At 43.8% G+C, this 22,573-nt stretch overlaps 1 protein-coding gene across 4 annotated transcripts in view; it reads right to left on the reverse strand.

Annotated features, from left to right (window-relative positions):
* The window catches only part of PRKCZ (protein kinase C zeta), a 604,208-nt gene that overhangs the window by 390,562 nt on the left and 191,073 nt on the right, over positions 1 to 22,573 (reverse strand). Inside the window, exon 1 of one of the 4 annotated variants that reach the window (XM_069241001.1) lies at positions 10,314 to 10,568. The exons of 2 other annotated variants lie outside the window; for them this stretch is intronic. Coding sequence is in view for 1 of the 2 variants with exons in the window: in XM_069241000.1 (XP_069097101.1) it covers positions 9,861 to 9,891 (31 nt within the window). In the remaining variant the exon portion in view is untranslated. One more of the 4 variants, XM_069241000.1, reaches the window with a different exon arrangement.

Genomic DNA, 22,573 nt, shown 5'->3' on the forward strand with positions numbered 1-22,573 from the left:
ATTTGACACATTGATTCTGTCCAGGGGTAGGGTGGATAGAAACTTGATGTTAACACTATGGATCTATGAGTTCGTCCCATTAGAAGCTTGTAGAGAATCAACCTTACGTGATCCTCTGCCCCTCGGTGACTCACTTAAAAATATCTGTGGTATTACAGGTACTGGAGTAAAAATCATTCCACAAAATGTTGAACGAATTGGAACTTCATGCCCTAGGGATATATTTCTACCAGCATATTTATTTTACTGAAGGAGTTTAAGATGAGTAATATATCTCTGGGGATTCTCTCCTACTAATTCAAGCAAAGACCAAGTCTCAAAACCTGACCCAATAATGTTTCAGACTCTCCTGTGAATTAAAGGCAGTTTCCGCTAATGGGAACTGTGGGTTGATTTCAGGGCTGTACTTGCTGAAGCAAATGATGGACCGTTTGAATGAATGGAGATGGGCTGCAACTGGAGCTGGGTATAAATAGCTAAGCAGTGGCTGAAAGTGTGCTTGCCTGCAAACCAAGAAATCTATAAACATACTACTGTACCTAAGCTATTGAATGGATGGTGCTGTCCACCCAGGTCCTTGTGTGCCTCTGGAAAGTCTAAATAGGTTTCCTGTCCCAGATGGGACACCTCAAGCTGCACAGCTGTATATGGAAGGGGCCTATAACTATAACAGAATATACTAGAATAAGCGTTAGCCAGTGGGAGGCAAATCAGAAGGCGAAACATTGACCACCTCTTCTAATGTTTATCTATTGGAACCATTAAGAAGATTCACCTGAATGCAACACTGTTGCTTGGTTGCACAATATAAATGCAACAGTGTGAAAAAACTGGACCTTCACATCAGACCCGGTTTCGGAATCTGTTATACTTCAAAGCCACCAAAGACAGGAGCACTCAATTAATCCCTGGATCAGCCAATGCTATTTAGTTGAGATCAACACAACAACCCAGATTGTGTGGATTAACAATGTGTGACGGACTTAAAAGACCACGTTTTGGACAGCCATGATCATATTGGTAGGAACTGCACTTTTATGATAGTTTGAAGTTAGTAAATCAACTGTAAACATCAGTAGTGTTATGCCTTTTCATGGACCTACTTTTGTTGATTTTAATGCATACATTCTAATATTGAATTCTATGCTATTCTTGAAAAAAATAAAATAGCTCCTAAGTAAGCAGTTACCATACCAACCTTGAGCCCATCATGGACCAACAACAATAAAACCTCTAAAAATGTTGGCTGTGTAGCAAGAAAAAACGGTTGACTGTGCAATCACCAAACTTGAAAATGTTCTTACTGATGCTACCTTAGACCACTTAAGTTCATAGCCCGCAGGCAGAAAGAAGCATCTCTACGATATCCTAGGAGATTTGCTGGACTCAATAGCAAGGTATATATGTGCGGGCCGGCTGAACTGTGGTGGAGAATGTGATCCTTTTCCCTGTCTCTAACTGTCCACAAGGGCAGCCACTAAATAGGTGATCAATCAGACCTGTCAAAAAGCACTGCATAGCTCTTCGCTCGTATTTAATCAAAGCACAGATAACCATAAGTGTCTTGGAATTCTTAAGGTTTTATAAGAACAATGCAACCAAGGTCAGAGCAGTTAAGTTTTTCGTTGGGGGGAATGGCAATCTATCATCAAGCCAAGGGAGAAACTCCATGGAACATAACAGATGTCACAGGTGGCAAACATATGCACCTAAAGTCTCATATTGCAAGCAAATTTTAATATTTCACCTCCAAGTGCAATGTCTACTCATGAGACGCAACATTTGGCTGACTGAGGGTGCCTGCTAGAAAGCGATCACATATTTTCAAGCCCAAAACACAGTGAGCATGACCACCTTGCACAGGAAGAATTTATCCTATCTCACCCTCTTTTACCGAGATAATGGATATAAGTGGTGACGTTTATTATAATTTTAACTATTTTCCCTGCATTAAGAGCAGGAAGATTAAAACTGTTGACCTGAAAGTCCTTGATATAACAACTTTAATGTGTAGTTTCATCTTGTTGGGGTTTAAGTGGCCGCTATTTGAAAGTTCTGTCAAGTATGGACCCCAGGGATACAGACATGTCCACCACCAGTCACATGAGGCTTGCCCCAAAGCAGAAAATCTTCTACGGACCCCCACTGCAAGCATTACACATTATCTGCAGCCTGCACTTTGTACCTGTGTAGTATTGAATCATCACAAACACTGCTTTTCAGATGCTTGACGAGACAATCCTTATTTACTAGGAGCTTACTACAACTAAATGGCATGTATACATTTTCTAGATTTACACAAAGGAATCCAATTTACCACATTTGTTTTGAATTAACAAAGACAGAAAAAGAACTGATGCTTAAACAAAAGTGATATCTGAAGGTATGTTCTGAATGAAAGTTTGATTTTGAGGAAGCAATTGTGACAAATGTAAGGATGGCTAGTAAGCAAAGCCGCATTCTGTATCACCAACACACACACACACACATAATATATATATATATATATATATATATATATATATATATATATATATATACACACACACACACAAAAACAAAAAGGTTAAAGTGACTTGATAATTAGATGAAAATGCCAGTTAAAATGTTACATTCTAAATCACAAAAAACACTGAAATTCACCAGTTATAGTAAACTCAAGGAACTATAGCTCACTCTCCCGCCATGCACAGTGTTGTTATCAATAATGTCATCAGTTCTGTTATCAGTGATGTAATAGAACATGTCATAAGTGATGTAATATGTGCAGGGAGACACATCACAATGTGCGTGTACGCTTCTCTAACCTTGGTCTTCTATTGCTAAAACGTTTATTGACCATACACTGGAAAGCCCGACACTCCCAGACTTTACCTCAATGGCATAAGGCATTACTGCGCTGGGAGGATACGAAAAACTCTGCACTACACTGGGAAGAGGCTTGGCGAATCCACAGGCGCCCCCTAGCAGCCGCCTGGGACACTATGCTCTCACATTTCAAGGGTTTAATTACAGAAGACCACCCCAGACCAAAATACCTAGCTCTACAATCTTTTATTAATTCCCAGAGACACAGTTAGCAATGGAGGATCCCCTGACACAGACTCTATGAACCCTTCCGGGCCCCCCATGCACACATAAGGCCCCTTCCCCTTGTCTCCTGGGCAGCCACGTAAGGGATGGAAAGCCCTAATAGCTGCTTACCCATTTATCTACCGCCCTCTTTGTGCTCTCCAGTTTTCATATCCATTCCACCTTGATACCGATCCAACTCTCTTGCCCATGATCCCCACCCAATCCTGTTATTTCCTTAATCCCCTACCTTGCCCTAGTTTCTTGTTACTCCCTAAAAGTTACAGGAGGTTCTATCCATCCCCTTATACCGGATTTTTTTAACCATAGCAGAACCCTCAAAACCAATCACTGTTGGCTGGGGCACTGGTCAAACATGCACAAAAACACACTCACTTACATATAGCTCGAATTGAGCCATTGTGATTTCACCTCCTGAAAAAAGACTATTCACTTGACTACTTTTTCCTGTTACCCAACATTTTGAACACTTCATGTATTTTGTAATAATACAGTTGCAACAAGACTGTTCATTGCTGTTTGCGCCTCCCTTGATTGTTTTGTACCCACAAGGGATGTAAAGCGTAAAACCTTAATAAAAATTAGTTGAAAAATCATAAGCGATGTATTATGTGAGGTCATAATCAGTGCGTGACAATGTCACCTTAACCTTTTCTTTTTTCAGTGAATTTGTACTTTTTTTTTTTTAATACAAACTAAGATATTATTACACATCATGCCTCTTTCTTCCAATATCCTACACCTCCCATCTCTTTAGCTCACTCTTACGAGGTCTTTTTCCAGCTTGTTCTCTCCCTTTATTGCTGTTTTACCATTTTTGTCTTTCTCCTCCTTTCTCCATTTCTGCCTTTCTCCTGTTGCTCTGTGTCAATGTCTGATAGTGAAAAATAAGTCACCAAAAGTAAAAGCCAGAGTGCACCATCCTCAAACATCAGCACATATCAAACAATGCACAGTCCGAGATACAGGCCAGGGGCAGACTAGATTTCTACCCAAACCTTGATTTTTTTTCACTTTATGTTCAGAGACTGAGGTGGAACCTTCTGTGCGTAAACCAAAGTAGCAACCAATGAAATTTAAGAGATTCTATGAGGACTCAGTGACAATGAAATATTTCCTTTTTATTATGAATATTTTGTTAATCTATTATTTGGTATAAATGTATTTCTACGTTTGTAATTTATGTTTAATAAATACATCGTAAAACTGATGAATTGTCAGGCAATCTCACGTTTAGGAAAAGTTTGTGAACGCTTAGGCTAAATAGTCATTTTTTTGGTAAATGTTAAATCCGTTTTTGTTCAGTTACTAATACGTTGTCCCCTGATCTCAGCTGACATCTGAATGCATTCACGATTTTTTTGCTTGGATGGCGTAAAATGCTATTACAATACCTCCTTGCGTTAAGGTAAATTACAGAATTGTATTTTGTCATACTTTAGCTTGACAGAACAGTGCTTAGACTATTTTAAAACATAAAAGCATACAAAAAAACTAAAATCTTTAAATTTGCACAGTTGCTCGGTCACTTATATAAAGTGACTAACATATCTTTAATGAAACACTGAAAACGACTTGGAGCGATTTTGTGGTTATTTTCATCTTATACATTGGCTTGACAAGATTTTCAAAATATGTTCCACTTTAAGCAAATATAATAAGCTTTTTATTTGAAATACAACATCACCTAACAGAATAAAATAGTACCATCTCTACATTTACACGAATTTCATTTCAAATGCAGATTTCTTATATGGGAGCATGCCTTGACAGTGGCCAGGAGCTCAAATAGACCAGTGGAATTATGCTTTGTCAATTAAACAAGACAAGGATTGCTCACAAGTGTTCAAAAGTAATGGTGAAGGATGCATATGGCCCACCTACAAGTCTAAATGCTACCAAAAGAATGTCTGTAACATCTGCGACTCACTGAGGTGCAGAATCCTGTCAGTGGAAATACACTGTGCGAGAAGGCGCTCATTAAAATTAACATCTCACTCTTGCCCCTCCTTCTTTATTCAGGCTGCTAGGAAGGTTCCTATACTAGAGTATGATCTGAAGAAAGTCTCTTCTTTGCAGCTGAAAAGGCCAAGGAACTAAATTAAAGTGTGCTCTAAAATTGGTCCCATGAAGGCATTTTTCAGACAGAGAATATCACAGGCAATGTGATACGTTTACAAAATATGAGTTCATCGATCTTCAGATGCATCTCTGCTGGCAAATATTCTAATTGAGGGAACCAACAGTTTTGTGTACTCACATGTCCACTTGCCCCTGGGACGGTTCCACACCAGTCTGCATTACAAACCATTCTCTTCAGTGAGATTTCAGGGTGACATATGGGTTCTCTGTTCGGGGGAGGGGGGGTGGCTATAATAAGAAAATAATAGGTCCACAATTTCAACAAAAATAGTGATCACTATTTAATCAAGCAAATGGTCTGAAATGAAACCCTTCCCTCTGATAGGTAGGTATCAAAGAGCGGTCTGTGAGAAAGGGTTGATCCTAAACTTTTTACAAGCCAATAAATAAATCAGTTGACGTTTTTGGACTCAAATTCAGGCTACAGTAAATGGTGACATAGAAAAATGTAAACGGACAGACCGAAGACAGAGGCTTGAAAAGTTGCTCTTAGTTTTGTTAAGTTCTAATCTAAATTATCCGAAAATGTCAGTAACTTTCAAACAGAATTACAAAATAAAATCTGCAACACTTTTAAAGACATGCAAAGGCAGTACAGGTTCTCACATTATTAATAAGAACAGATCTATATATCCTTATTATTTGAAATCTGAGAACCTGTGGTAAACTTTCAAGGTAGTGCAGCCTATGTAGAACAATTTTTCGATAAAAAAGTAAAAAAACATTTTACCTACAAAAGTACTTCTCTTAAAATAGGCTAAAATACCATAAGCGTGTAGAATGTCACTCAATGACCGAAGTGTTCCATATAAAGAGTTATATTTTCAGGAGAAAGGTGTCGGGTTCTCAGTTGCTACTATGTTTGCACTCCAGGGTGCAAAACTCAAACACTACTGATATACCAAAGAGATGAATTTGTCTACACATGAAAAACCAAATATTTCATCTACCCTTTATCAGGTGTGCCCCGCTAACATCACAGTAAAAAAATAAAACAATAAAAAATATTGCCATAATTAACCAAAGGTTGAAAAAAAATTAATTTTGTCTTATGACAATACATTTAGGGGGAAGGGCTTTAGCTGGCCCACTTCAAATTATAAAACGAATACACAATTTAAAAAAAACTCGAAACACACACTGATATGCAACGAAGAGTTAAAAAAAATAGAAATAAAAAACTAGCATAAAAAATGACCTATAAAACTGAAATGCACCTTATATTCATAGCAAAGTTCTGAAAATATAAAACTGTCTTCTGGACTCTATTAAGGAAATAAAAGAAACGTTCTCTAAAAGGCAGACCTACAAAGTGATTTTCTCACTGTATATATCATTGTACTACCACTTGGTGATATGGGGGGGTAATTCAAGATGCATTTTCTTTCAACCCGTTTTCCCAATCCTTAGCAAAAAAACAGGAAGATATCAAAGAGTAACTTGCCCCCAAAAAAACACTATATTCACAGATGATAGCGGAAGGCAGCAAGACTTGGTGGCTGGGTCTGCAATTAAATCAAAGACTGGTGGCATAAAAAATTAAAGAGAGGAGTACAAAAAGATGTGAGATCATACTGAAAGTATGCAATATAAAAAACAAGATCAGAAATACGAAAACATGTTTTGGAGATTTAAAGGCAAATAAACATAAGAGGCAATAAGGAACAGCATGGGTAACATTCTTTGGAGATATGGATGGCAGAAAAGGAAAAGAGTTAAGGGAAAGATTACTAAGCAAAAGAAACCTAAGGATGACACGGTGTTTGAGATGGTCATGTATGAACATACTTGCACCACTGGACTCCATGATAAGGATTGAAAAAATTATAAACGTGTCTCAAATGTCATGTAATACATAACACGGGTCAACACAGAATATAATTCTCTGGTACCGCTATATCCCATCTCAATTCTGAAACTTCTGTGGCCACGTCCCCAAAATGGCAAGCTAAGCAAGTGCCTCAAACAGTCTCAATGGCATGACTTACCAATGAGGGTGGAGTAAAGAAGTAAAACTGGTTTTAGTTTCAGAGATGTTTTGGAAGGCACATATAAGATCAAAGTTGTAGATATTGATATCATATACCATAATATGAGAGAAACCTCTTCATGCTTCAGTGACAAAAAATTTAGTTACCGTTAAATTTAACGATACATTCTTTACATTTTGTTAATCGTAGTCCTAATTTCAATTAAACTAAGTTTATGACATGAGACTAAGTATAGGCACTATAGGCAGTCAGACAAAATATGGGTTGGCAAGCTCCAAATGCAGAAAAAAATAATATACTTCTATATACAATGGGAAGTATATCTTCATTACACAAAATGTAAACAATGTATTGTTAATCGTCAAGTAATCCAAGTTTTTCTTTAATAACGGACTTATACCTTTTCTTCATAGTAAGATATTTTTATCCCTGAAACTGGTGTTACAAGCACCTGTCAAAAAGTATCCATATTGCTTACATTCAATTGAGATTAGTGGTATTTCTAAGCATTTTGAAAAGCAAAAGGTGGTCAATTAACATCACAAAATATCACATCAGGCAATGTGAAAAATACTCAGTCAGAAATCATAGTTATTAACACTGCTTAGAGTTTTGAGGGTAGAACAATTTCTAACCTAGCCTCTTACGAGTAGTAAACATATGGACACTCATACATCAAGCCATGACGTGACGTCTTTGAAAGACAATCCTTAAAGTAATAAAACAATTTCAACTGTAGGCCACGTATCTCCTGACTCTCTACTAAAACTGAGTGAAAAGGTAACATTCAAGCAGAAACTAAAAATATTCAAATAACTGAGATCTTCCTGACAAAACCTTACAGGCAGTCGTAAATCTGCATCTATGAATGGGGAAAAACATGTAAATCTTGCATTCTATCATTTTTATAACTAACAGAACGTACTGCTGGTGTTCTTTCTTGACTAAGTGAATTTGAAAAGCATGGCATATTGTTATATTAAGTGGTGTTAAAGACTTCAGCTCATGCCATGAGATGCTGAAAAAGGCGCAGGAAGAGCTTCTCGCGTTGACAGCACATGCAGAAAAGTGGAAGCAATTCGCTTAACCTCCTTTCAGTCAGGTGACACTTGGCTGTGACTACTTGTAGGACATTGTGTGGCACTATCTACAGAAACATGGATGACAGAAGCAGGTCAGAAAGAACGACCAGTCTATGTTGTTTAATGTATGCCAAAAGGAGATTTTATTAGAAATGTGTAAAAATACATTCAGAGAGCTGAATTGCAACAAGTAATAAATCACCCAACGTTATAAACCTTGTAAAATACTATTCTTTCCATGATGTGGTAAAGCAGTGGTTTCTCTACAATTGACATATAGACACAGACTCATGATTTGCAAAAGAGAGAATATGCAGCCGAACATCTCAGATAACGTGGCGCGAGCTGGGTAAAGGCGGAAGAGAGTCCATGTACCCTTGAGAGAGCGTGACATGGTGAATTCCTACTGCCGAGCTACACAGCATTTCCCACTAAATGGGGGAGGGGGGTCGAATCAGGCCTCTTTGTCCACGTCCGATAACTCGTCCCACGAAGACGCGCTTATGATTACAGGTTGAGAATAGGGCGTGATTTACCCGCTGCCACCCACATATTATCTTGCCAGTGGCCGCTCTGGGCGCAATGTTTCCTTTCTTCAGGGGGCGGGGGGCTCATCCCGTGCTCAGAATAACCACCTTAGCCAGCACACTAACAAACGAAGGGGGGACACAATTGGCCGCATGTGCAAGCACAGCATTCAAAGGCCAGGGGACACTCGCCACGCTGCCCAGATTCCCCTCTTCAAGAGCACCGTGGCAATTACATTGACTAACCCTTGCGCGCCGCAAGCCCAATGCGCACCTGCGCCGAGCGGCGCAGATTAAAGCGATAAAGCATTCCCTGCCTTTCTGCTCGCTGGCCGTCAAATACAATTTTAGGAGAATACTAAAAAGCAAGGATGCAAGCCAAAGGCAAGCGTCAAAGGCAGAGCTCGTGCACCGACAGCAGAAAACACCTCCACGTACCAGCAGACGCATCCGCATGCATGCGCGGCTTAAAGGGCATGTGTAATGCCCAGAAGGGAAGGCGGCAACCCACTGGGGCATCAGACACCGGGCTGCCTATTGTCTCAGAACACATCTGCAAGCGAGAAAGGCTTGACAGAGAAGGGCCCCTTTGATGCTGAACAGCGAGCAATGTGGAGCTCTAATGTTCTGGTAACGAGACCCTCTTCTGTCGCCAACAACTGCAGGTGTGCAGCGGCCCAAAACCCCTTCCCACAAACCTGCCTCCTCCACACAACGTGCCATGTGTTTCTATAAATACCCATAAAAAATGTCCCATGCGCAGTGGCTATAGAGATGTAATAAAGCCATGTGTTTGAAAGCATCGTATGTTGGACACGTACAATTGATTAATCTACATTTAATAATCCCTACATGATAACACAAAGCAGGATCTGCGCCACAGTGGTTCGCAAGCATATACATAAAATCCAATTATTATATGGTGCATGGCAACATATTAATATAAAAAAAACGCCGTCCACAAAACAAGTGCTGCCGACTATTTCACGGACAGCTCCCAAGGCAGGGCCCCGCATAATACATACCATCCGATTTCTTTGGATACATTTCGGTCATGAATCTCCCCTATCGGAAGCATCGGCCATTCTGCATGGTCCTTATTGCTTTCTTCGGCTAAAATCCATCAGCCCGCAGGAAGAAGCACAGCCCGCTCACCGAGATTTCTGTCTCAATTCTCCCAGAGAATATCCCAGCCACATCCCCGCACGCGCGCACTGTGGAGAGACACCTGCGACGTCCGTATCTATGACACAACACGGCTGTAGGCAACGCGACTACATGATAGCCAAAATGCTGACTAGTGCACCGCATGCACGCACGCACACGGGCGTACACAGGCGCAGAGACAGGGGCGCACACAGACACACACAGGGGCGCGCGCACACAGACAGACACACACACACACACTGCATCGGTGAGCAAGTCAGACCGGCAAGATGGGAGTCAGTAAAATCTATAGAAACGAATGCATTACTCACTAGATCATATCTTTAGCCTCCTCGGCAAGTAACCCAGCCTGCCTCACAGTGCAGGGCACGTGAAATGACACAGTGTCACCCTCTTTGTGTGAGTGCTGGTGCTTTTTGTCTACCACGGGGCACCAAGGACAATAGGCAGGACATTAGGAGCACATATTTAATGGAAGACTGGTTAGCGTGTTCTCTCGCTGTCTCATCTCTGCCTCCCATAGCCAGGCACGGGTGGTTCTGACTTCCCTGGAGAGGCTGTGGCGAACAGCTGAGCGCGGGCGAAAACGCGGCCTGGACGTCACGGAGCTGCTCGCATCGGGGGCGTCGTGACTCTCGGTGCCAGTGGCTCCCCCTCGGAGCCCCGTCACACCAGCAGCAGTGCATTTCACGAATTACAATGGGAAGTCGCAGACAATGGTCTTACTGTGCAAACCGTCGTACTGTTCGCAGGCGTGCCCACACAATCAGCAAGTATGTATCTATTTAAGCTGATGCTTGCCAGAACACAGCAGCACCACCACCATTTCAGGTGTTATCTTCCTTCCTTAAGCAGGACAACGTGGGGCGTCACATGCGTGGGTAACACTCGAGGTTTGTCAAGAGTCCGCGAGCCCAGACATAGCAGAAAACAAAACATAGGTAACTTGTGCTCCTCATTTAAAATCAGTTAGCACGTTGGACCACGTCTTAAAATTAATCTGCACTTGTTCTACTCCAATTACTAAACTTTAGCTTGAACCTTTATGAAGTCAAACGATTTTTGTTCTATTTCATATGGATGCCAGTTAGGCGCATTAGTGTTTGTTTTTCTATATGAGATGTTTTCATCAAACTCCCTGCACAGAAGATTGTTGGCTTTCTATTGCCCATTTGCCAATAAAATCTAGAAAAAAAAAACAATTTTCCCTACAAAAGACCATGACAAATACTTGCATTTATATTTAGCCTTTAGTGTAATATACCAGCACCCACAGGTAACTATGGAGGACTGTGGACCGTATAAATGAGAAAAAGCTGGGGTTTGCAGCAAACTCCATTCAAGGTACACAGTCCACAACAAAAAGTTGGGGTAACTTCAGCGCCTTTTTTAGCCAAAGCGTAAAAACGCATAAGGGTTCAGCCAAGTGTAGTGTGACCACAACATATTTAATTTAAACTCGTATTACCCATAATTACTGCACAGATAAAAAGTGCACAAAACCCAATACTAAACAATAATCAACAGTATTCAGTAATAAATAGTGATTACACAACGGACAGAATATCTCACAATAAAATGCTTATTTCAGGTGGGTGAACAGGCCTCGCAACAGAGGTAAAGTCAATACTATCTTAAAATAAGGGCCACAGGTGAAGCAATGTACAATTTTGCAAAATAATCCAGTGATCATGAACATTTATTTTTCGTGCAGTTTGGGCATGTTGACAAAGGAAAAATTGCACAGAAACAATGCAAGTAATGAGGACATTATATCATTAAGTTCACAAACAGCTATTAGCGAATAAGACTTCCTAATACAAAGTTTTTCAAAACAGATTTTTTTTCCCACCACAATGAGGACACTTTGCATCTCACCATTTATATTTAATGTATATTGACTTGAGCAGATATTTGCAAATGCAGCTTTCACAAGAGCCCACCTCTGTCTTGTGGTGATGGGTAGAGTAAACTCAGGGTGCCCGTTGATTTGCTGGGATCCTGGGCCAGGCTGGAGACTTCTACACTGGGAAAGGGCTAATTACAGCAGGTAAACAGAGCTTCAGCTTAGCTCCAGCAAGCAGGAAAGTGGATACTATGCCATCTCCACACTCTGGATACAATGGCAGCAACAATGGTTCCGTTCAGGTCAGAGAACAAAAGAACTGCAGCCCCATCTTATATTCATGAAGTTGGTTACTACTCAGAAGTCCAATGCTGCATAACAGTCCAGTTACATGACACTTTTTAAAATCCAGCAAATCAGGCTGTGGCAAAGGTTCCCCCCCTCAGAAATGAGTCTGGGATAGCATGGCTCTCATCATACAGTAAGGGCTACATGCAAACATTCTAGGGGCTTGTCTAGAGAGAGAGGCTATGTGATTTCGCTCCAGACTACCTGCAAAAGAGCAGGAAGAAGTGGTGGGGATGAGGTTCTGCTCAGTAGAAAGCTTTCATGCTCCGCCTACATACACCATTCATAATTTATAATAAATGTTTGCGAACGACCCACAAGCCCCTAAAGGCACACCAGTAATGTTTGCAAAGCATGTTTTTCATATTTCACAAACATTAATAATCAGGAAGGTTTCTATAGAAAGTTACTTTGCGCACTGTTCATGAACCTGCAATTTAACATATAAATATACATACTAACATTCTCCTGATGAGTCAGGAGAGACCCATCAATTTCTCAAATCTCTCCTTTGAATAATACACATTGGGTTACAGTGCCAAGAAGGGCACCCTCTAGAAACGAAACTTCAAAAGGTACCAGACATGACTGTTCCTTGGTGAGTATCAATCCATCAATGTGTTGGAAATCTTCGAGGCTTCCTTCACCAATTGAGTGTTTTTATATTATCTAATGCTGAATGACCAGGTTATACAACTGGGGTCCTCCATTACCAATGTGATGGTCTCACCATGCCCATCAAATCCGTCAATCTCACCCACAGAATCTTGTGACTTCTCTTGAGCCACTTTCCACTCGCTTTGCCTTTATAACTGCAACTGTACTGGAGACAATGATATTCTAGGAAGATCAGGTGCTGAAACCTGAAGTTCCATCCCCAAAGGTGGAGGCAGTAAAGGAGGGCCTAAGCATGAGTCTGTGAAACCAGTGAAAAATGCTCATCAGTTCTAAAAGTCAGTGGCACCGGAATAGGAATTTGTTGGGAGATTTTATCCGAAAAACCTTTATAAGACTGGCCCGCCACAGTTTGCAGGTAAGACAGGAAGTTTGCTGGAACCTGATCCACAAGAAACTGTTTATACAACTCTAATAGGATATTATAAATAAATACATTCCCATGGCTTCCTTCTCATATAATCTGTCATGTCATTCAAAGGAGTTGAAATTTACAGAGGATTGTCCTTGCAAGCCAGATTTGACATAAAGAGCGTATTACTTTCTCCTGCACTAGTGCCGCTTGACAGGGTTCTTGCAATACTTTGTTCAGTTGAGGCCTGTGGCACCACAGTAACTCTTGAAGGAGGTGGATACCGGCTGGAGGCAGGAGACACAGATGCTGTCATAAAAGGATGGTCTTGCCAAGGTGGTCAATGAGGCTGAAAGTTTTTTTGGTCATTGAAACTGAAAGTTTTTTGTTCATGTAAGTAAGAAGATGGCCAAAAAGAGACTAGCTGACGAGGGTCTCATCAAGTGGAAGTGGTTGGTGAGGTTCTTGTTGATAACGACGTAACCTCTTAATGGTTTGACATCAATGAAAGATGTGTTTATGAGGGAGCAAATGCTTGTAGCTGACAAGGATTAAGTTCACAGGCTGGTCGACGAGGAGCTAGTCAACAAGGCATATGAAATTTCAAAGCCTCAAAAATGCAAGTTGGCTGAACAAGAAGGAATGGCTTTATGAAAGGAATGTTAGATCAGGTCAAAACGTGCTACCCTTGTATCCCACATGTTCACACAGAATTAAGAGGAAACTTCAGGATACTTCTTCAAAGGAATGATAAGATCCCTCTTCTGTCCATATCTCTTAAGGTTTTGCTGGCAAAAGATTCCAAATGTTGCAATGGTGTGGAATACACTTGGAATCTAAATAAGGGATACATTCTATGGTGGCCCAAACGTACTTTCTTGAAGTTACATGTTTTAAAAGATTTGAAGAGTTACTTTCTGCTTTTTTAGACGGGTGTTCTGCCACATGGATGGAAAAAAAACCCACAGCTGCCAGAAAGATAAGCTCTCTCCTTGCCCACAACCAAAGAGAAGTCTTCGTGTGTTGGAAGTGGTAGTTGGGAAGTAGAAGGGAAAAAGAAAATCGTTGCAAAAGTCCTTATCTGAAAGTATAGATTCTCTATGGAAAACTTGACTGAAGAGGTAGAAAACATTGGAAAAGCAGGGCTAATTTTTAGAGCTCTCTCAACGAGCAAAGTTTTTAAATATCCACCACAGTTAGTGCACGATCAATAAAAATAATGATGCAGTCAGCCGACACAGATTGCTGTAATAAATGCTTTTCTTCAATAGTTCTGTTAACTATACTGACAATGAATAATTCAAAACGTGAATCTATGAACAATTTAATGCAAGACAGTCAACCTTAATAAGTAAAAATAACTTAAAGATGTCCATCAGTTTTTCCAGATCCAAGACTGAGATTTTGTGCACAAGCGGAACAGAGTTCCATAGGACATTATATGCACCTATTTTATGTAAATCCCAAACACAGTTGCCTTCAAACAAGCATATGCTGCCCCTGAAAATTACAGCCCTTTCTATTTTTCCTATTTAATGTTTTCTGCCCTGCTTATTTTTTTTAATACATGATGAATTAGTATTTATTCCTTTAAAGCTTCTCTACTCTTTGTGGATTTGTTATTGCAGCTGCAACTACTGCTGCTTATACAGGGCCCAGTTACCCCAGGTTGGGAGTAGCAATTTACATATTATTTAAAAATAAAATACTTAATACAAGTTCCAGTCTTGGCAGGCCAAACTCAGCCTCTGGTCGTTCCATGGCCTGAAAAACTCTGCATCTTCTATTTGCAGTATTTACAAACTGCAAAACGGAGGTATTAAGTGCTATTGTATTAATAAAAACACCTCACATAGGAAGGTTCTGCATGGCTACTCTACCAATCCTTGCAGCGGCCAGCAAAGTTATCAAAATCCACACATCAATACAGCAAAAGTGGGCACAGAAGCACAGCTGGGAGCCATAAAGATATCCACCACAATAATGTGACAATGAAAATAGTTGATTCCAATCTGGCCATGCCTGAGCAGACTTTAAGGTATTACAACTACAGACACTTGTGACCCATGTAAGCTTCTGACAAAATGACTTAACATTGAACGAAAATGACTTAACATTGAACGGTAATAACTGTTCTCCTCTGGGTTGCAAACTTGTTCACTAGGCTATCCATCTTTCCTATCAAATGGGAGGCAGCAGACCAGAATATGTACAGCTCAATCTCTCTGGGGTAAAAGAGTTCAACACAATAACGCTAACCTCCTCCCCCTCAACGCAATGTGTACTCCACTGTCATGTCTCGGCTATGCAGCAAAATATAGCTGTGTGTAGGGGAAAGCCTCTAGTGGACTACACCAAAAACCTACAGTGGGTGTAGAGACCATTCACTGCTTACCACTGATTGGCTGTGTCACGCTTTTACTTGCTTCCTATTCAATAGTTTGTCTTCCTCTTGCGTTTGTCTCTCCCCTTGGGTATACCCTCTTTACCACTCATATGATTCGATTACTTGCATGCTTCCACTGTTCACATTTAAGGAACGACTTTACTTTTCAGCTTTCCACAAGAGTGCATGCGTTTTCTAGCTCTCTGCCATGTCAGCTTCTCATCTCCCCCAAACACCTCCATCATGCTCACTCTTCCTGTCCTCAAACTCATCCATTTTTTAACTCAGCCTTCTGTAGCTTTTTTATTACTTTTTAGAGCCTCCTCGGCCCAGCCTCAAGTGCCTCTGCTGCTGCTTTGCCAACAGCCCACTCCCTGTTGCCTCACCACCTGATTCTCTGTTGCTCTCCAAACCCCTCACGCTCTGTCACATTTTCTGTTAATTGTTATGCTTATTTTGTTTTTTTGTGCTTTTTTTATGTTTTTTAAGAGAGAGCCCACCTGCCGGGCGATATGTAGTACAAAAACACTTTTGCGTTACAAAATTCACTTCTTATTTGTCTAACCATCTAAATGACATCCACCTCTGTTCTGCTAGTTTTTAGGGTCGAGCCTAGTTCCCCCACTGTTGGCTCCTGCCTGGTAACAATCTGGTCGCCAGTTCGAGTGTGCTGTTTGTCCATCCCCACTACTGATAATGTTCTTGTTTCCCACTTGTCTGTCCTGACATTTGTTCTTCCTGCCTTCGTGTCCCGTATTCGTATTGCTGTCCCCGTGTTGCCTCTGGTTACTGTTTGCCCATATTGTCCCGATATTGTTTTGTTCTTGTGCTTTCATTCTGGTTTGTTACTGTGGTATCCCGTGCCCCTGCTACCTCCTTTCCCAACTTTTTTCTCTAACGCACCCTTCCCCTGCCCGCCTCCCACTGCGCCCAACCCTCCCCAGGACTAACTTAATGGCAGTCGCTGCACATCCCTATTGAGCAGGTACTGACCCCTGCTCCTCCTGCTGTTCTTTCTCACTTTCAGCTCCATCTTGGGCTCTCCTGGCTTTGCCACTCCTGCCTGGTAGCGATCTGGTCGTCAGTTCTGCTGTGCTGCTGGTCCATCCCCTGTCCTAATGACGTTCTTGTGTCCCACTTGTCTGTCCTGCCATTTGCTTCCGCGTGCCCCCATTCGTATTGCTGTCCCCATGTTGGCTCTGGTTAATGTTTGCCCGTGCCTAGTGCCAGATCCCCAGACTCTAAAACCCGAGTCCGGTACACCCCTGATGAGATCCTGATCCTCAGACCAAAGACCTCCAGCACGGACTGCAGAATCACCTCACATGATCCACTAAAGGCCCTTTCTCCTGCTGCAACTGACGATTCTCCCTCAACATAGGAGCCCACACTACCCCCACTCAGAGGACCCCAAAGACAAACCACCACTCCACTGCTCGATACTCAACATCCGATCACTGTGTCTGCAAGCACACTATGGAAATCTGGGACACCATCGATACCCTCTCTCCTGGCCTAATCTTCATCACAGAAACCTGGCTCACACCACATCTACCCTAGACATTGCCACCACGATGCCCCCCGGATACAAGATGATCCACCGCGACCACCCAAACAGACACGACAGAGACAACGTCATTATGCACAAGGACTCCCTCCAATGTACAGCCTTGGATAACGACACTATACCAATCTTGGAACACCTCAGCTTCAAGATCAGACCAGAAGCCAACACCACCATAAAAGGAGTCCTCACCCACAGACCACCTGATCATCGCCCCTACTTCTGCAACGCCATACCGGACCTTATTGCCCCCTTGGCACTGGACACCAACCACCACATCTTCCTAGGGGACCTGAACTTCCACTGAGAAGACTCGAACAATGCAATTCCACTGCACTCCTCGAAAACATGATCATCAGCCTCACTCAGCTGGCTACCACCTCCACCCCCAGCGCAGGACAACACTCTGGACCCAATCTTCGCCACCAACAACAGAACCAATTCTCCTATGCCACCAATGTAACATGGTCCGACCACAACATCGTACACTTCATCATCAACCTGCTTCACAACGTCTCAACATGCGCCCCCCTCCACCCCCCCACAGGAACTGGGGAAAAGTCACAGAAACTCCCTGGATCACCATCTTCAAGAACATCAGACCCATCGCCGCTGATACCTTGGATCTCCCCGTACAGAATCTCTCCACCTGGCTACCATCCACTGCCAACACCATAGCCCCACTGAACAGCACCACCATCAACAAATCCACCAGACAAGCAACATGGTTCACCCCAGAACTCCCGACCTTCAAACAACACTGCAGAAGATCAGAACGACAATGGCGCGCCCACAAGACCCCTGCTAACCTTGACTCCTTGAAGTCCGCCCTCAAGACATAACACTGCCATGTCAGGGAAACCAAGAAAAAAGCTCTCTCCACCTGCATCGAATCTAGGACCAACCATGCCAGAGAACTCGTCAACATCGTCAGAAAATTCTCCTGCCCCCCTGCCACGACAAACACAGTTCACCCCCTCCCAAGCCCTCTGCAACAAGCTACTGGACTACTTCCACCACAAAATCAGCCATCTACAGCAACATTGAGACTTAGCCCACCGACTTCGACCACCCCGCACCCAAACGGACACCACCCCCCCCAGCGCTCCGAATGGAAGCATCTCTCTGCAGAGGATACCCTCGCCATCATGACCTCCGTCCACTCTGGTTCCCCCACGGACCCTTGTCCGCACCACTTATACAATCTAGGGAAAAAAAGTAATCAGAGCAGCCCTCATGGAAATCCTCAACCCCTCCATCATCACAGCCATCGTGCCCAACGCATGGAAAAATGCAATGGTCAAGCCATTACTGAAGAAACCATCAGTCGACCCAAACAAGCTAAAAAAGAACTGACCAATCTCGCTCCTCCTGTTCCCCACCAAAGTCATGGAAAAGCCATGAACCGTCAACTCATGGACTTCATCAAATACAGCAACTTAATAAACCCATCTCAATCTGGCTTCCGGCCATACCACAGTACTGAGACCACCCTGATCGCAGCCACTTACGACATCAGACGCCTCCTCGACCTCGGGGGAACTCCAACCCTCATCTTCCTTGACTTCCCCACAGCCTTCAACACCATCTCTCGCCACAAGCTAATCACCAGACGTCACACCATCGGCATCCAAGAAAAAGCACTCAACTGGATCTCCACCTTCCTCACCGGCCGAGCACAGAGGAGCCTCGTTCCACCTTTCTTCTGCGTCCCCAAAAACATCATCTGCAGCACCCCTCAGGGATCCTCTCCCAGTCCCACCCTCTTTAATGCCTACATGACCCCACTGAACAACATCGCTCGCACCCATAACTCAACATCATCTCCTACGCCAATGACACCAAGCTTGTTCTCTCGCTCTCAGATGACCCCACCTCCACACAAACCAACTTCCAAAACACCATGACAGACATCACAGCCTGGATGAGGTCCAACTGCCTGAAGCTGAACTCTGATAAGACAGAGATCCTCATCTTCGGAAACAAGCCTTCCCTCCTGGGACGGCTCGTGGTGGCCCGCCACCCTCCATCAGCCATGCACGCAATCTTGGGATCATACTGGACACCCACCTGAATATGGAACAACAGAGCAACACTGTCTCCTCAGCCTGCTTCAACATCCTTCGCATGCTCAGCAAGATCTTCCATTGGATACCCATCTCCACCAGGAAGACAGTCACCCAGGACCTCATCTCCAGCCGCCTCGATTACAGCAACGTGCTCTGTGTCATAACCACAAAACTGCTACTAAACCACCTGCAGATCATCAAGAACACCACAGCAAGACTCGTCCTCGACCTCCTTAGAAAGACCAGCATCAATCCCCACCTCAGAGGCCTCCACTGGCTCCCCCTACAGCAAAGATGACTCTTCAAACTCCTTACGCACACATACAAGGCCCTTTACAACCAAGGACCCACCTACATCAACAACCTCCTCTCGTTCCACCGACCGACCAGAGAGCTCAGCCAACCTCGCCCTGGCCTGCAAACACTTCGGAGAACGATCCTTCTCCTACCTCGCCATCAAGTCCGGGAACAACCTCCCCATCCACCTTCATACTTCCCCCTCCCTGGAGGATTTCAGAAAACAGCTCAAGACCTGGCCCATCGACAATCACCTCTGCCAACCAGGCGAGGCCCGCAGCACCAAACCAGTGCCTGGAGACCCCCAAGGATGACCAGTTCGGGCTCTACAAGAAACCCCCAATTTATTGATTGATCCCCAATATCATTGTACCACTGGCCATTAACTCCAACCACTACATTTTACTCAGCGACCTCAATGTCCACATCAACGACCTCAAACATGCCAAATTCACCTCCCTCCTCTAGAACTTGAGTAACATAGGCCTCACCCAACTGGTCAACATACCCACACACAAGGCCAGACACACTTGCGACCCCCTCTTCTCCTTCACCAACAGATTCAGATTCAGCCACATCAGAGAACTCTCCTGGTCAGACCACAGCATTGTCCACTTGACTATCACCGATGCCCAACACACCACCACCGAGAACCACAGAGCCAACTACCGCAACTGGAGCAGAGTAACTGAATCACAGTGGACGCAGGCAATCTGCTAATCCAAACCCAAATCCTCATGCAACTTGACCAGGCCATCCTGAACTTCTCCTGGATCACCGAAAGCGCCGACTCTGTTGCCCTGATTAAACCAGCCAGAACCAACAAAACCTATACAAACACCAGCTAGTATACTCGGAGCACAGATCCACCAAGCGCAGCTGCTACAAACTCAAGAACAACTGCGATCTACCAGGAATCCCTCTGATAGAACAGCCCACAAAGCAGCCCTCAGCAACTACCACCGACAATTCCAGGAGGCCAAGAGAGCGGCCACGACGACCCACATCAACTCAGCATCCAACCTCACAAAATAACTTTTCAAAATAGTCAAATAATACTCCAACCCAGCAGCCACAGAGAACACCATCCACCCGCCCCAAGAACTCTACAACACCCTCTCAGCCTACTTCCACAACAAGATCACAAAAATCTACAACAACTTCAACCACCAACCCATGACCTCCAACCTCAGCTCTCTCGACTCCCCAGCCCACAACAACAGCACCATATGGGCACCGCTCAACACTCAATCAACCTCAGCCATCATGCCATCCATTCACTCTGGGGCACACACCAACCCATGCCCCACCACCTGCTCAACCTTGGAACCAACCTCATCAGCACGGAACTCACAAGCATGCTCAACACCTCCATAACCTCAACAGTTCTTCCAGACAAATGGAAACACGTGGAAATCAAACCCCTCCTGAAAAAATCCTTCACTGACCCCATTGAACTCTAGAATGACTGACTCGTCTCTCTACTCCCCTACCTGGCCAAAGTACTCAAGAAGGCCATCAATCAGCAGCTCACCAGCTACCTGGAAGAAAACAACCTACCAGACACCTCCCAATCAGGTTTTCATTTCAACCATAGCACCGAGACCGCACTCATTGCCACCACCGACATCAGAGAATTCCTCGAACACAGGGAAACCACTGCCCTGATCCTCCTCAACCTATCAGCCTTGTTCCACACCATGTCCCACCACACCCTCATCAACAGACTCCACAGAATTGGAATACAAAATGAGGCCTTCAAATAGAGTGCTTCCATCCTGACAGGACCCACCCAGAGCGTCCGACTATCAATCAATCAATCAATCAATCAATCAATCAATCAATCAATCACTGCATTTGTAAAACACGCTACATACCCGCGAGGGTCTCAAGGCGCTGGGGAGAGGGGGTGCTACTGGTCGAAGAGCCAGGTCTTGAGGAGTCTTCTGAAGGCCAGCAGGTCCTGGGTCTGTCGTAGGATGGTGGGGAGACTACCGCCCTTCACCTCCGCACCCAAGATCATCATTTGCGGCGTACCCCAAGGTTCATCCCTCAGCCCCACTCTGTTCAATACCTACATGACACCCCCCCTCCCACCGGCTGACATTGTTTGCTCCCATGGCCTCAACATCATCTCCTACACAGACGAAACTCAACTGATCCTCCTGCTTACTGAAGACCCTCCACCACCAGAACCATCTTCTGCAACACTGACCACCATAGCCAACTGGATAAAAACTAACTGTCTGAAGCTTAACTCTGACAAGATGGAGTCCTGATCTTCGTGAAAAACACTTCCAAATGGGACCATGGTTGCCAGCTAAATTCGGACCCTCTTCCACGCTTACTGACCACGCTCGCAGCCTTGGCATCATACTCGACAGTGAGCTGACCACGAAGCGGCAGATCAACACAGTCACCACCTTCTGCTTCCGCACGCTCCGCATGCTCTGCAGAATCTTCAGATGGATCCCAGCCAACACCAGGAAAACTGTAACCCGGGCCTTCATCACCTGCCTTCTCGACTACAGTAATGCTCTCTATGCCGGCATGTCGTAACAGCTCCTAAAGAGACTCCAGACAATACAGAACACCGCAGCCAGACTCTTCCTGGACAATTCCTGGTGCATCCATATCATCCCCCTCCACAAACCTCCAATGGCTCCCCGTCTAGAAAAGATGTCACTTCAAGCTCCTCATGCACACTTACAAAGCTCCACACGATCAAGGGGTGGACTACATCAACCACAGTCTACACTTCCACCAACCCACCAGAAACCTGCGCTCTTCCTCTCAGGGCTCGCACACACACACCCAGAATCTGTGCACAGCGCCGGCCACTCTTTTTCCTACATCACCGCCAAGGCCTGGAACAACCTATCCCTCCCCCTCCAAACTGCACCCTCGCTGGCAGACTTCAAGAAGTGACTCAAGAGCTGACTTTTTGACAGAGACATTGCACCCCATTCCCCAGATACCCCCGTGGTGACAGCAACGCATTCTACATATGACTGACTGTTTGAACAATTCACTC

Source organism: Pleurodeles waltl, chromosome 6 (assembly GCF_031143425.1).
Source record: "Pleurodeles waltl isolate 20211129_DDA chromosome 6, aPleWal1.hap1.20221129, whole genome shotgun sequence".
Taxonomy (NCBI): domain Eukaryota; kingdom Metazoa; phylum Chordata; class Amphibia; order Caudata; family Salamandridae; genus Pleurodeles; species Pleurodeles waltl.